This window comes from Rosa chinensis, chromosome 5, assembly GCF_002994745.2.
Source record: "Rosa chinensis cultivar Old Blush chromosome 5, RchiOBHm-V2, whole genome shotgun sequence".
Lineage (NCBI taxonomy): Eukaryota > Viridiplantae > Streptophyta > Magnoliopsida > Rosales > Rosaceae > Rosa > Rosa chinensis.
Window position 1 is genome coordinate 14,144,328 of NC_037092.1, and position 17,978 is coordinate 14,162,305.

Below are 17,978 nucleotides of genomic sequence, written 5' to 3' on the forward strand. Positions count from 1 at the left end.
TTTGGTTCATTAGTACATTAGGATATAGAAGGGCTTAAAATTCCATTCTATAGCCTATAACCCACCATAATGTTACATCCATATATTGATTTTTAATCAAACCGACATGAGAAAGGTGGATTCAAATTCAAGACCTCAAACCACGTGGTGTGGTGTGTTGGTCGAACGGCCTAGTCTGGAACCCCCAAGTCTAGCGTTCGAATCCCAGCCATCCATCCCGTGGCCAGCAGATTTGAGGGACCCTTTGGGTTCGTGTGTTTGCGGTGCAGTGGATTAGTCTAGCTTCGCCGCAATGTCGATGCAGGTGTCTTGGGGCTGGGATATCACTGCATGGGTATGTGAGTTACTAACAGCTAACTACCTGATCAAAAAACAAAAAAAAATTCAAGACCTCAAGTAAATAGTAAAAATCCTCCACTTGAGTTGATCTAATTGTGCCTATGTTTAATTAGTAAAGGGATTGATTCTTAATTAGTTACTGGAATCCGAGAATACTTGAAAATGAACCGCTCTTTCCAATTAATTCTTCTTAAGTTTTTATTTATTAATAATATGTGTTTGACTGTTGGAGCTACGAGAAAACGGGTTAAGATAGATTGGTTCGGTTAGATCAGTTGCCTTCTATTGTAACAAAGAAAAAGATGAGCTTGACTATTTGATCCAACACACATATAAAACCGACTTGAGCTAACCAAAGATTTTGTGAAAACATAAGGTTCATGATTTTAACATTCGAAAAAAGGATCATGAACTTCCATAAGCTTGAGGGAGACATGATCTATTCAAACCAAACATATATATATATATATATATATATATATATATAGTTGATCACATATGATCTTAATTAAGCCCACTTTGCCAACAGAGACATGCCACCAGCACCCAAAAGAACCGCCATGTAAGACTTGATCTGGAGCTTGATGCTGCGTTGCAACTTTGGACCCATGAAGTCAGCAGAGAGAAGATCAACCAAAGCCATGTAGATGAGGAGCCCAGCTGAAGAAGCATTCAGCAGTCCTACTGTCACTAATGCACTTGGACTGTTTTCTTTGTACATTTTTGACAGGGCCATTCCCAGTGCAATTCCAAATGGGGTTGTTGCTGAGAAGAAGAACACCAGTACTACCTTCTTCATGAACTTGAACTCAGCCTGAAACATTAACCAGAAATGATGCTATGAGTAACTGGAGGTGAACGAAAATTAATTTGTTAGGAACTAAAAGGCTGGTATGTACCTGGAGAATACAACCACCAAGGCCCATGCCTTCAAACATTTGATGGAAGCAAAGGGCAGCTACAAGACCTTTAATGGTGCAAGTATTGTTTGAAGCTCCAAGAGAAAGCCCTATAACAATTGAGTGAACAATAATTCCCAGTTCCAATACCTGCCAACACAAGTTTTCAATTCATTAAATATGCATACCTAATTTTTTATTTTTCATTTTTTTTTATTTTGTAGATATCTAATATATCGTTCATGTCACCGAACTGTAGAATTTCTTTGCATGAATATGTGGACAATTCTTGCCAAGTACACAACTACACTGCATATAAGTGTGTGTGTGTGTATAATTCTTATTAGTTAATTAATTTCACATTTTATATATTATTTGACCAGTACTAATAAGTAATTAACATATACTAAGCGAGATACCTGTGAAAAGAAAATCACTCATATAATTGTTTGACTTATTATATCGTCTGGCTGATGTATACAACTTACCATGGCAACAACGCGATAGCGTGACAACTGTGACTCGCTTCCTCCTTTGACCTGATGATTGTGTGAATGAAAATGTCCATGGCCGCCACCCGCCACAGCCATCTCTTGATCTCCCTCAATGGCTGCAGCAACACCATCAGCATCGGGGTTAACTCCGGCTTTTGATCTCCTGCTGTATATGCTAGTAGCCATGGAGTCCACCATCATAGTCACAATAGCAGACAACATAGCAACAAACCCAGTGAAAGGGAACTTGTGCCACGGCTTCTCATCCAAACAATTCGAGGACAACATGTCAAAAGAGTCTGGCAAAACGTGCATGAACCCCGTGGCAAGAATAATGCCACCGGCAAAGCACTTGACGACCACGAATATGTCTCGATCGGGGTGCAATGCGGGTACGGTGCGAGTGACGAGTGGCAAGGACACACCGATCATGCTGGTGACCAGGATTGAAGTAATGGCTATGATTTTGAGGGGCACAGCTCCTGCCTTGTCGTGGCAGGAGTTGGTAGTTTCAGACTGGCATTCATCACTCTCGGATATCGAATGAGCTTGAGGAATTATTGCGGAGACGAGGATTATGAAGAAGATTGGGAGGAGCACTTTGAAAAGTGAAGTAGTAGGGGCCATATTTTACTACTCGATCTCTCTCTTTAGTGATCACTGAATGGTTCTTAATTCTTATGTTGGAATGTTAAGTTCTGCATTTCCCGTATGTTCTTTATATAGAGGGAAAGCTTGTGACTATATGTACGCTCAAATTATTTGGTGATAGTATTAGTGCCATGGTGCATGCGAATAGAACGAAAATATGATTTAATTTATTTTAAGTGTAGTTTATTAATAGAATACAGGGTTCACCCTACAGATGAGGATTATCATATATAAGTTCGCATGCCTCAGCAGTTGATATATTTCGTCTAAATACTGTATGTACGTATTTAATTCTACCGTCAAGCAAAGATAAAATATAGGGGAAATGATCATTTACCTAATTTTAGCTTAAAAATTGCCAACTTGCTCCACTAACAGTTTTTTAACCCCATTTACCCAAAACACTCTAAGGGATTATTTTCCTAATACCTAATTAATTCTTTTTCTTTTTTTTGGGACTTTTTTGCCCTCTCCTTCTTTCTCACTTAGAGAGAGAAGTCATCCTCCACCTTACTTTGCTCCGGTGACCAGCGGCCGACCGCGGTCTCCGGCTACCGGTGACTGGAATCCTGCAACCGATGACCGGAATTCGGCTACCGGACTGGTGACCTGATTCCAGCGTCTGAATTTATTGCCCCCTAATAATACCCAGTAACCATAGTATTATCCCCCCCCCAAGTAATCATATTATTGCTCCCCAGTAACTATATTATTGCCTCACAATAATCATATTATTGCCTCCATTAATCATATTATTGCCCTCCAGTGAATTGCATAAACTCCCAAAACCAAAATGAATACACTACAGTCACAATTGATCAATTTATATGCATATTATTGCCCACCAATACTCATATTATTGCCTCGCAATAGACATGTATAACTACTCAATGAATTTTTTTTTTTCATTCTTCTTTCTTCTTTCCTTATATCCTTCAGCCAAATTTACCAAAAAAAAAAAAACATCCCAGAAACTATCTTGATGACATCAGCTAACACCAAGTCATATCGGAGAAGAAAACGCATTCCGAACCGAATCTGACACAGCAACTATCCAAGCCATGTCGGAAGAAAAGGAACCACAGATCGGAGAAGAAGAGGAACCACCGGTGGCTGAAGAAGAACACGCAGCCACGACCCGATCCGAATCCGGTGAACGAAACGCAGTCGGTCCAACCGAGCAGTCGTTGTCGATGGCGGGTTTGGTCTAAGTCGAATGGCAGATGATTAGTGGTTTTCGATGGTGGGTTCGGTCTGGGTAGAATGGAAGATGATTCGCTGCTGCTGAGATGCAATCGACGGGCTCGGGTCGGTGGTAGATCGTCGGAGAGGGAGTCGTCGGCGTCTGGGTGGTCGAGGTCAGCTTGTACAGGTGAGATCGAGGTCGTCTCTGGTGGCGGTGTGTAGGTGGAGTCGTCGCTGTGCAGGTGGAGTCGTCGCCGATGCTACGAGATGATCAGGTGGAGTCTTCACCGGTGGGTTGGAGTCGTCGTTGAGGCCACTGAGATCGCTGGTCGGCATCTAGATGGCCGGAGTCAGATGAGCTGATGGAGTCTAGGTCAAATCTGGTGTATGGGTATGGATATGTGTATGGCGGAGAGAGAGAGTCTGATAGGAGGAGGAGGAGAGAGAGAGAGAGAGAGGTGTTTGTAGTTTATTAATTAGATTGGGGGTAAAAATGTCACTTGGGTTTAAACTGGGTAAGTGGGAGTAAAAAAACTCTCAATGGAGTAAGTGGGTAATTTTTAAGTTAAAATTGGGTAAGTGATCACGACCTCTAAAATATATTGGTGAATTGTCGTACACTCGTACCACTTCCTTAATTACACTACATATTTTTGTAATCTAAAAAATAAAAAATAAAACTGGGTTTTTTTAATTACAGATTATGATCAGTAGATTCAGATTAGCCTAACTTTTTGTTTCTTAGTTATAAAGTCACTTTCAGTTCAATTTACATGTCAACGAAATTTATAGGAAAATGCAGTATATAATTGTTATAACTTATTACCCTAACAAAACAATAATAATAATAATCTATCTGAACATGTCATATCCACTTTTAAATTCCAAAGATTCCAAATCGAATTTTTTTTTTAATTCATGAAGTATATATGTCACTTGCGTGTGTGTGTGTCTAACACTCTTAACTTCAGTACGGCATGCATTTGCATTTTTGTCATATTTGGGGAAAGGCATGCATTTCGCCATATCTGGGTAGAAATGTGTCATGCCCGTTTATGCTTGTGTTTTGGTCAAGCATCGAATGCACGTGCGTGACTACTAGGGTTCTGAATTTCCTAGGGTTTCCTTGTATAAATCACCACTATACCTATTGCATGGGTTAAAATTAGTCACACACGAAAACCCATGCATTGAAACTTCATGAAGATTCATATTGACTCTTTAGTGAAGTTTGGGAAGAAACTAACTGCCTGTACCTAAGAAATTACAGGGGCTAGCTAGCTCACCCTAATTAAGAACAAATTAAGAACTACTCAACCCTAATTACCAAATTAGTTTTTTTTTTTTTGATAATCTGATATGTCATTCTTCACTAAACCAAGTTCAAGTGCACGCTTCTCCAAATAGATTGGCAGTGTGCCTAGCTGATGCCGGCCTTCATATAAACGATAATTATGTATTTTCTTAAGTAAATTGGATTATATAAATGCTATGTTATGCTAGTTAAATAGTGTTGACTTTGAGTATAAGATCGACAATATTGTTTAATGAATGTACTTCATCGTGTTCTTGGATCAATATAGGATTGCTTAATGAATTTTGATTAGATGCATTAATAATCCCTAGAGATTTTGCAAACTTTCATTCGTCGCTATTCTTATCTTCATCAAGTATGTTGACATTGTATTTTTGAAATATACAACTATAGAAGAAAGAATATGCTTTGCTAGCTAGCACTGTTATTTAAGTTAATTAATTGTTTTTGTAACAAGGAACGCTCCAAATTTTCGTTTAACCTCTTCTCATCCCCTAGTATAAAATATATTAATGATTGAAACGGTTCAAAATTTATTTAGTCATCTGTATCAGGAATAAACGATTAGTTATGAGCACCACTACCAAATGTGACCATTTAGTTAACACAATTATTTAATCAGAGATAATTAAGTAGAATAACAAAGAAGACTGAAAAATGAGAAGGTTGCCGCTGATACCTTACCTTGCTCGCTCATCAAATAATTTGATTAAAATGCTGAACTAAACTAAACGCATCTATACATACTTCATGAACAAAAGAAACCCTTAGCTTAGAAATTTTCTTATCCCAAAACTAATTAAACGCACCACTAATAGAAACAAGAAATGGTAAAACTGCTTCCTAAGCTTATATCTGAAGTTCCACACTGCCTTGCAACTCAAGCAGCATTTGCAACTCAGGCCGCAAAGAAATCAGATGCTAGAAGATCTACCACTTAGCCGTATAATTGAGTTGCCCAGCAGATCAGCCCTAAAGCTCATCCAGTGAAATGCTATCTTATTGTTTAATGAATGTACTTGATCGTGTTCTTGGATCAATATAATATTGCTTAATGATCGAATTTTGATTAGATGCATTAATAATCTCTAGATATTTATTAGTAAACTTTCATCCGTTGCTATCCTTATCTTCACCAAGTACGTTGACATTGTATTTATAAAATATACAACTATAGAAGAAAGAATATGATTTGCTAGCTAGCATGTTATATAAGTTAATTAAATTACTTTTATAACAAGGAAAATCTAATTTTCGTTTAATCTCTTCTCATCCGGTAGTGTAATATATATTTTGAAATGGTTCAAAATTTAGATTGTACGGATAAAGCTCAATTAAGGGGGGTGTATTGTATATTGAATTAGTGAAACTTTTAAAGAAATCTATGGAATTTAAAAGTCTTGAGGTATTCAATTAGGATTTTTAAAGACTTCATGAATTCAATCAAAATCCAGGGGTATTCAATTAGGACTTTTAAAAATAAATTAAAGTACAGAGATATTCAAAATATCATTCATACTTATGGAATTAAAAAATCATGGACTTTGTAGTGTTAACTATACATATCAAACTCTAATAATTTTCCAGCCTCCAGACCAAAGATTTCAAAAGGTCTATCAAAGTTTCCTCTTAAAAAAAAAAAAAAAGGTCTATCAAAGTTCTCTCTACGCACGAAAAAGTTTGTCCTTCATCATCTCTCTTTCTTAATTTTTTGTCTTTTCTCTAATCTTTTATGATATCAACCTTTTTGATACCCAACATGTTCATTGTAGTTGTTGAATGTGATTTTTGTTTTTTTTTTTCAATTGTGATACTTCGAACCCTAATAGCAATAAAAATGATTTATGAAACCCTAAAACTCAAATATTGTGGTCTAACCCTAAGACCTTGAACCATACTAAATTTTATCTTATTAATTAATTAATTATTCTCATTAATTTGAATTTATATTATGGTTCAAAAAAATGTTGAACAATTGAATTTCAATTGATTGATTATAGATCAAGACATTGACCAAATATTGCTACAATATATGTTAATCGGCGAAAACAAAATTGATGAGAATAATTAACCATAAACATCAAGTGATCTATATTGTATATTTATGTTGTTGGGAGATTAGGAATGAGAACAAACTCGCTAGACAGATTAACAATAATTTATTTGAGTCAATTTCTATTAGAAGATACTAGAGCATTGAAGAGACAACAAGTTATTATTTTGTTTTATGTTTGGGCTGCATTTGTTTTATTATTTTTTTTTTGTTTGCTTGTTTTTATTTTTATTTTTATTTTTTTATATTTTGTACATCCTATGAAATCTGTAGAAGTCATTCCTAATAATTTTCATGAATCAATAAAAGTCTGTTGCTAAAATCAATGGTTTTAAGAAATCCATAACAGTCTATCAACTTTTTAAAGAATCTGTGAATTTTTCAAAAAGTCTACACAAATCCAAATACAATACACCCCCTTAAATAAGAAATTATTTAGTCATTTGTATCAAACAAATAAACGATTAGTTATGAGCACTGCTACCAAATGTGACTATTTAGTTAAAACAATTATTTAATCAGAGATCAGTAGAATAGAATAACAAAGAAGTAGGAAAAATGAGAAGGTTGCCGCTAATACCTTACCTTGCTCGCTCATCAAATAATTGGATTAAACTGCTGAACTAAACTAAACGTATCTACACATACTTCATGAACAAAAGAAGCCCTAAGCTTAGAAATTTTCTTATCCCAAACTAATTAAACGCACCACTAATAGAAACAAGAAATGGTAAAACTGCTTCCTGAGCTTATATCTGAAGTTCCACACTGCCTTGCAACTTAGGCCACAAAGAAATCAGATGCTAGAAGATCTACCACTTAGCCGTATTATTTAGCCCAGCAGAACAGCCCTAAAGCTCATCCAGTGAAACAGCTTGAGCTAGGCGTGGGTTATGTTGGGCATGAATTTCCTCGGACTCAGCCCAAGATGGTCCAAAAGCTTTGCGGGCTTTGGTTCAAATACTGAAGCTATAGTAGTACAAGTTTCAACTTTAGTACATCTAATACTAACAAGTTTTGTATGAATGCATGGAAGACAACCTTTGGGGTGTTTATCTTTCTTTTCCTTTTGATGAGACTTTTCTGTCACTCCCTTAGATCTTTCAGTTTTTAAGTATGTGTTTCGGCTCTGAATGGCGTCAAAGCAAAGCGCCATGCCACATGATCATCACGACCTCCCCGCCCAAGCCCTAAAATTGCCTTCCAATAGCAACATAAGATTACTGCACCGACGTTCTTACAATTAAGCTAGAGAGTACAAATACAAAAGTTATAACCCTAGCAACTACGTACGTGGCCGAATTTGTTAATTTATCTCGAATTACCTTTGAACTGGTCATATACTAATTGGGCTTGTCTCTGTCCAATGTAAAAGGTAGGAATTCATGAACCCATTAAAATCATCTTCATAATCAAATTATAGTTCATCTTAATCTGTGTTATTGCCTTGATACATACATTAAATATCTTAATTTCACATATATATATATAGACTAATTTTATATAATGGTAGACTAATTTGGTATGATCTTCAGTCAATATACGATGAAATAAAACTTTAAATTGTTGTAGAAAACTTTATTATTAATATAACAATCTATTAGTAATTTAATATACAGTGAACTTTCTGTCGAATTATGTTCTTGAACATGTACAACAAATTAAAAGTAAAGAATATTCCCAAGAGACATGATTCAAGTTAATTTGGGAGTTTGGTATCTGCACTGACTGTTAGCAACTTAGCATATGGGAACTATTCCACGAATACTGTATACATTAGTGGATTGTAAGTATAAAATTACCCATATGTCCAATACCCTAGAAAGAGTTAATTGGAAAAAGAATAATATATAATATGGGTATATAACCTGTACACACTACTCTGAATTTCTTCCTCGTTTTTTTAGTTTTTACTTTCCAACAGCTCTCTTCCTCATAGGGTTTTGAATCTGATAATAATCATAATACATAAAGCGTGTGGTACTCGATGATCACTAGCATATTACCTTGCTTTTGCTCCACAGTTTACTCCACTATATAATGCTCCCAAAGCCATGGATATAAATAGCCAACAGTTGTAAGCGTCACGAACTTGAAAGTTGTCATATATAATTGCATGTTGGCCCATTTCATAAAGTTTCGAAAATGTGCTGGAGAAGAAGGGAAGCATCGACTGAATCTGAACATGATGGGAGAAGGACCACAGTTTTTTAAGACAATCGAGGACAGAGGAGTCTAGGGTTCACATCTTGGGGCCATTTGACGGACAATGTTGCTGGGCAACCCCATTTATAGAGGATGCATGCATATCATACATAAAAGAAAATAATAGGGTTCGTTGCGTCTTTATCGATCGGGCTCAAACCCATAACCAGTCGTCGATCTCTTTGTGATTATTGCTGCGAAAGAGTCTTGAATCACAAGGACACATAAGTTGGTCTGCTGCACTATGTCAGATACAGAGCGAGAGTTGGCAATGTCTATCTACGGCCATGTGCCCTAGAATAATGAGCATATAATTATCAAATATCGTGATATTGATGATAAAGATGGTTGATTCTCGCAGTACCCACGACCTGTCTGTTCCAAAGTTAACAAACGACACCATAATTATGTGTCATCAACATTTCCATTCAATGATTTGATCCTTAACATCTAAATAATTCAAGAGTTTATACATGGATACCCTTCAATAACATTAGAAAAATATAAGACAAATTGTAACTATAATAGTATTTAGATGACCTGCATTTTAATAGTACGTACTCAATTCAGCTTATTTCTTGCAATTCAAGTTATGTTATCGTGTTTCTACAATGGATCTAAAAGAAAAAAGATGGGGACTTCCTATGCAAGCTGAATGACTCAAACTTAATTAGACAAAAGATGAGTTATCTTAATCATGAGGGGCTACCAGTGAAGGCGTTTCCTCTCCTTTAAATCAATCTTTCAAAATCACTACAGTATTCAACTACTTCACTAGTTTTATAGGCATGTTTTACGGTTGTGAGACTTGTGCAGTTGTGCATCATGAGCGAGAGATATAGATGAGCAAGTGAGAGATGCAATCACACATGAAACTAAAACAATGTGTTCAATAAATTGTTTTTAAAAAAAAGAGTGATAACCGATATAGAAACTCGGAAGTGAAGTTCCGGGTCTATCTTATTATTGGAATACTTTACCATTCATCCCGATTGACATTTGGACTTTTATCTTCTTCTTTTTTCCCCATGGTGCTACAATTGCAAGTGGTGTTTCGATAATATGTTGACTATTGAGAATCCATGTAGGTCGTGGGACTGAGTGGGAAATGACCTGCATGAGTACATGGGTGGAAAAGCAGAGACATTAAGTTTAACGTCCCCACAAAAATATGCAAAACCTCTTAGCTATAACGTGCGGATCGAGCTTCACAGAATCACAGGACAATCCTTTTATGAAGTATAGACACCCCAAAAACCAAAAAACCAACCCCACACTCCCAAATCTTCATATATAGCTCACCACTTTACTTCTCTGCATCACACTTCAATGGGGTCTTAGTTTCTCAGATTATAGTTGTTGGAGTCTTCTGGGAAAGTAAAGTCGGTGGCATACGGTAAATATATATATATATATATATATATATATATATATATTCACTAGTACTGTATTAGGGTTTATCACTACGACCAGAACACAGTGGTTCAGCCCTGCAACTCTCATGAAATTGTCGGCATTGTACCCACCATCTTTGCAGTAACCTCTGTCTTTTTCTAAACCCTAGCTAGTTACCCTATTTAGCAGATCGTAGCAGTAGTCGGGTTACTTGTTTAATTACCTATAATATGTTAAAAACGAGTATATTATATAATGTAAAAAGATACTTGGACTGAATCACTGACACACAGCCATTGACGTACGTTTTCTTCTGATAAAGGCTTTTGCGTATTTTTAGGGTTCTCGATCTGGGTTCTTTTTTAGGGGGGTGAATAAGTTATTCACAGAACCCCATGATGATGATGACCCAAGACATTGATGAGAGTAAAAGCTTGGTGGGGCGCAGAGGCAAAATCTGATCACATGTTGTTTGCAACATCAAGATCAAGAGTAGTACAACTCTTTCTCAAGTCTCTAGTATCGACCTTTATTTTTTGTACCTAACATCATCGTCACCACCATCATCGTTCTTTGTTTTCTTGTCTATTTTCTTATCGATCTTTGAAATGGAAATGTCATCATTATAGTCTGCGCAAGTGGAGTGCTTGCAGATCTGAGATCCCTGATTTTATCAGTAAAAGAAAACAGCCGATTTTCGAATATTAATCATGAAAAATATTCAAATGTAAATTGTCATGCCCTACAAAAATTTTTAAAAAATTCCCATTAATTGCGAAACCTGTTACTACTAACGGATTTTCAACTCGGTGATGATATAAGTGATAGATTGACTTTTCTGTTGGTAAAAATCTCACTAATTATTAAAAATTTGTAGTGATAAATTACTAGCAACGCTCAATTTTGAAAGTAAATTGAGTTAGAAATTGGAGTTAGAATATATTCAATGCATATAGATAGTGGGTAAGCTTAGATCCGAACACTATGTTAAAAGTTTGAGTATCCCACCAAAGGTTAATTGCAAATAGGATCGAGAGGCTTAGGGTCGTAGATTAAAAATTGTAGGGAATGCAAACAATTGTATATCCCTTAAGTTCAACTATCGCATTAGGTTGAATAATTAAAGCTTGAATCGCAAGATGGAAGAAATTAGGTTTGCATATGGATTGGTGGTCAAATGTAAGGAAATAAATGTGTACGTCAATTTCGTGCATGGTGCATGCATTATTGTTTCGTACTAACTCCTTTAAGTTGGTAAAAAGTAAAAGAAGACAGAAAAAAAAATGTCATAAGATTAGATGCATACACAATAACAGAGAAGAACTCACTTATTACCATAGGTAAAAGAGGACTCTGATGCAATCTGAAAATAAGGAAGGGACAGTAATAACATAACTGAAATGCATGTACTGGCCCAAAAATTAAGGATCTTAAGAAATTAACCTAAACCATGCATTTTTAATGTTCATAAGTCCAAATACATTTTCGGATTTTCCTATTCTAATGTATACTCCTCATGTCAAATTCATTTTATAGGGCGCTTTGGAAATTTTCAGCTTTTGACTCCTATTTTTAGAAGATTTTTCGGTTTAGACTTCGAGTACATTTAAGGTCTCTAAATGCAGTCATATTCAATTGCTAATGTCCGACATGTGTTCGGCTGGCCACCGGCATAGGTGGCTCATCTTTAGTCGACTGAGTCCTCTGCACATCGTGATATTTCTCCTTTCACCATCCTAAAAGCAAATCAAAATTAATCCACAAATCAGGGACCCCAAATTTGACTAAGCTAACGAGATTTTGTGGACTGCAATCATGTATTAATTAGTAGGTACTTGGTTATAGTTGAGGAGTCTTGAAGAAATTCCATTAAAACTATGAGTCCGAAATATCACCAGCTAATCACCTTAATAAAAATAAAAACCTAATTCAGCATTGGAGAAAGCTCTATTTCTCGTACTGATGGTGATGCACGCTGATGCCGTGATGGATTGGCGTGCAGGTTCCACATTGGGCTATGCTGATAATAGAGCTACCAGACAGAAGAAATTTATTTTCTCTATTTCTCTCTTATAATTGTCTTGTTGTCACTGCAACACGTACACACAGCGTGGGAATCGGTTTTTCCCTTCCTTCAATTAAATATATACGCACAGTCGTCGTCTCGACCCTCTCGACCTTCTGTAGTCAAAAATATTGTTTAGGTATCAATCTCTGCACTATTCTGCAGCATTGTCTCAACTATCAACTCCTCCTGCTCATGATGATGATGAAGAAGATGATGCTCATAGATCACTGAAACCCAGCAAGCAATAACTTAACAATAAGCCAATGGCCATATGCGGTTTGGGTCCAGTCACGGTCCCCAGTATTATATTATCAGTACTGATGTATCAGTTCAGCAATTGCACTTTCGTACGTCACTGCAGCGGAAACAATCTCTCCCACCCACCTCCGCTTTGGAACTTTGTGAAAAACAGCAAACCCTAATAATATACATGTTCATCGATATCTTTAATAATACTGGTTTTCACTGCATGGAATAATGGTAGGGTAAAAACGGTAAAAACAAAACTACGGCAACATATTAATTCAAAGAGGGATCGGAGATCGATCAAGTTAGACAGAGGAACAGGTTGGTGAAGTTAGCTAGGGTTCATATTTCAAGTAAATGTGCTTTTAGATTTGCTTTGCAGGAAATGAGAGACATTGAAGGAAAGAGAACACATAAAAAGAATCGAAAGCTAACATGGAAAAGGTTCAAAAGGAAAGGGAGATGAGGGGGGTCGTTGAAGATTATCATTATCGTATTGTTTTGTTTCGTTCCGATTAAGAAGTACAACAAGATCACGCTTTTTCATCTTTTATTTGGAATGATAGTCTAATAACTTTATTTTTTTACCTAAAAGAAAAGAAAAGCAGACCTTAATGTGTTTGGCATGTTCGCATTACAGTAACTACAATAAGTGAGTGAGGTCTGGATCTTGTCATACACTAGTTGGAAGGATCACTATAAGCCATTATGGATAAATAAAGTCTGTGAAAGCTAAAGTTTTCGTGGATTGAATGATTGGATAGACTAAACTTCAAACCGGACATGGACCGATGATGGACATATATAGTCCTAGACGGAGTATATTAGTCGCAGATAAGTCTTAGATTACGATTCGATAAAAATTGAAATAAGGGAATTGGGGTCGCACTCGTTTTGGGTTAATGGCCCGACCAGGAGCAATCAAAGGTTGATTTGGATTAGAACTTGATAAAAATACGTGATTGAGTTCATCTCGATTTGGTTGTTCTCACATGCTCGAGAAGATGTAGTCTAAGTTTTGAGTTAACTTAATTTAAACCACTATTTAATATAGAAAATAGGGGAGTCGAATTCAACACCGGCCTAACGTAATCTTTGTTGTTCATCTAATAGTGAGTTTGTGAGACAACATCTTTGAAGCTTCATGCAACCAAAGTAACTTAAAAGTGTAAATATGTATGCTGAAAAAGTGAAAAGGGAAATAAAGAAAATGAAGTTGATGACTAGAGGTCCCAAGAAAAGAATGAAATACTCTCATAAAGCATTCAATTCAATTCATCCATCAAGAAAAGAATTGAACGGTGAAGATGGGAAAAGATGAAAAAGAACCAATGAATCCAGGTCCCCCCACTTTGTGGTAGATGAACCATCATGATTGTTCGCTGAAATTTGACATTTCATGATTTGCACACTATGTTTACCTTTGCCTTTATCAAATTTTTACCTCTTTCTCGACTTTAGGCACTGTTGTCTATGCACGAACCTAAAGATAGAGATGCCCCATAAATAATGCATCCTGTCCTTCATATTCAAACCACACCGCCTAAGAAAAAGTTTCAAAAGCTGTGGATTCTTTACCATACCAAATAGGAAAAGTTGAATTCGATCGATTAAAGAAAAAGGACGGCCAAAGTTAAAAATTGGGTTGTGCCTTGTTTGACAATATTAAGATACTAATTCAATTGAGACTCCGTGTGATTCAGATGGCAATATATATCTAAAGAATAAAAAATTTGATGATATATAGCTCGGTTTATTCCATATTCCGGCATATGAAAATTCCGATTCATTTCTACCGTCAAATCCATTGATAAAATAAAACTAAAGATGCAAAAATCTGAACTAACCATCAAGCAAATATGTACACTAAGGTAAAAGAGAAAAATAATAAACAAATTGTTACACTATTCTTTCTTCTTCTTCTTGTTCTTCTTTTTTTCCAAAATGTATTTGACAATATTCTGTCTATTTGTAATTAAATTCTAAGAGAAATTAACATGCACGCTGGCATTCATGACAGAATCACATACTGGACAATTCTGAAGGGTGGACCCACACATTGTACAAAGGCAAAGATGCCTGCATGGCAACAATAACACCTTTGACTCTCTCACGCCACACCTCTTGCACATCCTATCGCCACCGCCAACCACCGTGTCGGTGCAACCAACTAACCCCCCATCAGCTTCGTTTTCATGCCCGCAATCGTTGCTACCGCAACATGACTCCGCCTCATCTTCGGGCGCAGCTGCAGCAGCAAAATTTCCCATCTGGTGGCCTTCTTCGCTGACGTGCGCTAGGACTTGCTCTAAATTGGAGCGCAGAGAATTGGCCGCGGCTTCGTTTGATTGAGCCAAGTCTCTCCATATCTGATTTTCAACGAATAGGCTTTTCACCCTTTCCTGAAGAACCCAATTAAGCTTGCTCATCCTCTGTATCTCGTCATCTTTTTCTTGTAATTTCTTCACGATTCTCTCTTGAATTGCCGAGACTAACAATCGTGATTCTTGCCTTCTTTGTTCCTCAAGTTCTAGTCTCACTTTTTCCGTCTGTCAAATAACACATTAAATCTAAATCAGTAAAAGAAAAAGATAAGAATTTATTCAAACTGAAAGATTACGGGTAATAATTTGATTAGTAAATTTGTCAAACATTTTGTTTCTCAACCAAAACGAAAACAAAACAGTGAATTTTTCAATACCAGCACGCCTAAAACAGAGGAATAACATATTAGAAATGGCAGGGACTTAAAACTTACGTGTTGGGCAATGAATCGATCAATCTCCGACTGCTGCTGTTGGATCTGAAAGGCAATGTCTTGGTCGAGAAACGATGATGAAAGACCGGACGAGAGTTTCTTTGGCTGAGGAACCGTAAAATTGTTAAACTCATTCATTAACGAGTCTCTCGACCGCTTTCTCGGAGCAGATATGATGTTGTTGTACGTGAGACCGCTTTCCGCTTGGTTCATCGATGTCTTAGCTTGATCACAGATAGCCGACTGATACAACGGCATATGATTATTTTCCGGCATTGTTGCTGCCGCCAAAAGCATACCGGAATCCATCTGGCTATTGTACATATTGCCGTTTGCTTGATTAGCCTTAATGAAATCTCTGCAATAAAAAAAAAATTAAAAAAATAAAAACCAAACCCATGTAAGAAATACGAAGCAGAACCAAAACCCATCATACAGAAGATGATTTTCAGGCTTTAGGTATGTAAGTACCTATTCGCCATCAACTGAGATGGAACAAAAACAGAGTGGTGGTGATGCTGAGCTTCAACCGCCATGAATGAGTTTGGTATTGCTGTGCTTTTGCTGTGAGTTGTAGAGTGAAATAGTATGAGATGAGATAAGAGAGCTAAGGAAGATGGGATGAGGGAGAAGTTTGAAGAGAGAGCACGAAATAGAGGTGGCGACCAGAGAGACTGAATGAATTTATGCAGGGCCTTTTCCTGCTTTTTATGTGTGGGAAAAGTGGAAGGTCTTCCAAATCCATTTATTAATACTTTCTTTTTATAAAAATAAAAAATAAAAAGTTAATAATGAAAACATGGGTGGTGACCAGATTTTGTCAGATTTGGTGTTATTTAAAATCCTGGTGTTGGGTTTGATATTTTTCCCAAATCCAGAGAATAACCTCGCATTTGCTCTTGGATTTGGTCTGGGATTTACTTTACCGTAATAAGAACAATCTCCCAGGGACAGGAAAGGAAATATCCAGAAAGTGACAGCAAAGATTTTGAACGAAGAAGAAAGAAAGGGGCTCTGATTCCCTGCAGTGAATGACTTTTTTCCCCAACATATCCTCCACGTACCCAACCCCCTTCAGCGGGTGCCGCGTCAGCACCGGAGACTTACCAAAACCATCTCTCCCCGTTCAACGTGACCTCTAATTATGGAGGGTCGGTGGGGCCCAGAGAAACTGTCGCACGTGCGAGGCGCGGGTGTGTGTGTGTGGGAGTTGCGGGACAGTAAAAGCATTTGACCCCACTATCCCAAACGTCTCCGTGGGGACCACTCTGTCTATTTTGGCTGTGGGGTGCTCTCTCCCTCGTTTTGCTACCTTTGTCTCCTTTCTAACTGGTGGTTCTCCGTGTACGGACAGATGATGAGGGATTCGGTGCGGCGCGGGTAGGGAGGTTCCGGTGCAGTGACGGAGACGGAGTTAGGAGTAGGTTTTGTTTATGATGGCTTTCAAGGTTTTTGTTAAGCGTGGGATAAGTGTGTTTTAGTCAAATGGTGCAATATAAATCTATAATTAGCGTTGAATAAATAAATAAATAAAATTTATTTCTTTATTAAAAAAGCATTTGGTTATATTTTTTTTTCTTTTAATTATTGGTTACAATGTGGTTAATTGAACCACTTGCTTAGGGTTTACTAGACCAAAAAAAGGAACCACTTAATTAGGAAGAACAGCTATGCATGATTAAGTGCATGCCAAATTCCGCAATTAATTATTTGCTTAAGCCTTAAGGACCATGTGGATTTCTTTTGGGTTAAGGGCTAATAACCTTTTCCCCTTTGTAATGGATTGCCCAACTCATTTACTATTTAAGAATATCAAGCCAATTAATTATCTCGTTAATTATTTCAAAATTGGAAAACTAAAAATAATTAGGGTGTATAATTTGGGGGTTAAGGTTCATGAATCGTGGAGGGTGAGTTTTAAAGCTTTTACAAAGTTTCCCTTTTTAAATCCAATTACATACCATTTAAATTACATTTATTTTTAAATGAAAAGGAGAGAACAAATTGGACTTGTCATAAAAAGATTCCCATAAAAAATATCACGCGGTGATGCTCATCTCTTTTGTTGTAAAACACACATGGGACAAGTTGTGGAGTACTTTCCATTTTTTTCCATTCTTATCTTTGCCTCTTTGGTAAGTCTAACAAGTACTTAGGAGATAATTAACCTACCTAAAATGGTCTCAAAAGTCAGGATTGTTGTTTCCCATTAAACAAATTTGCTTACTGGATTAGTACAATTTTCTTATAAGAGTACTTTATCATATTTCAAAGTATCATGTGTGTTAGATTTTTTAGTTATGAGATTTCTTTTTTAACTGGAATCAACAATGGTAATGCCAGAGTATTGTTTACTTTGGCCGACCAATA

The 17,978-nt window shown here is 36.7% G+C and overlaps 2 protein-coding genes across 2 annotated transcripts; both read right to left on the reverse strand.

Moving 5' to 3' along the window:
- Positions 1–647: 647 nt before the first annotated feature.
- On the reverse strand, positions 648–2,419 carry LOC112166938 (fe(2+) transport protein 1). Its single transcript, XM_024303874.2, has 3 exons — positions 1,727–2,419; positions 1,239–1,388; positions 648–1,153 (listed from the first exon to the last, which is right to left on the reverse strand). Exons 1-3 carry the CDS (start codon positions 2,357–2,359, stop codon positions 848–850), a joined length of 1,089 nt encoding a protein of 362 aa, XP_024159642.1. The 5' UTR covers positions 2,360–2,419; the 3' UTR covers positions 648–847.
- A 12,247-nt stretch (positions 2,420–14,666) lies between these two features.
- LOC112167375 (BOI-related E3 ubiquitin-protein ligase 1) lies at positions 14,667–16,321 on the reverse strand. The gene is made up of 3 exons (XM_024304389.2): positions 16,080–16,321; positions 15,609–15,966; positions 14,667–15,399 (listed from the first exon to the last, which is right to left on the reverse strand). Exons 1-3 carry the CDS (start codon positions 16,142–16,144, stop codon positions 14,833–14,835), a joined length of 990 nt encoding a protein of 329 aa, XP_024160157.1. The 5' UTR covers positions 16,145–16,321; the 3' UTR covers positions 14,667–14,832.
- Positions 16,322–17,978: the final 1,657 nt, after the last annotated feature.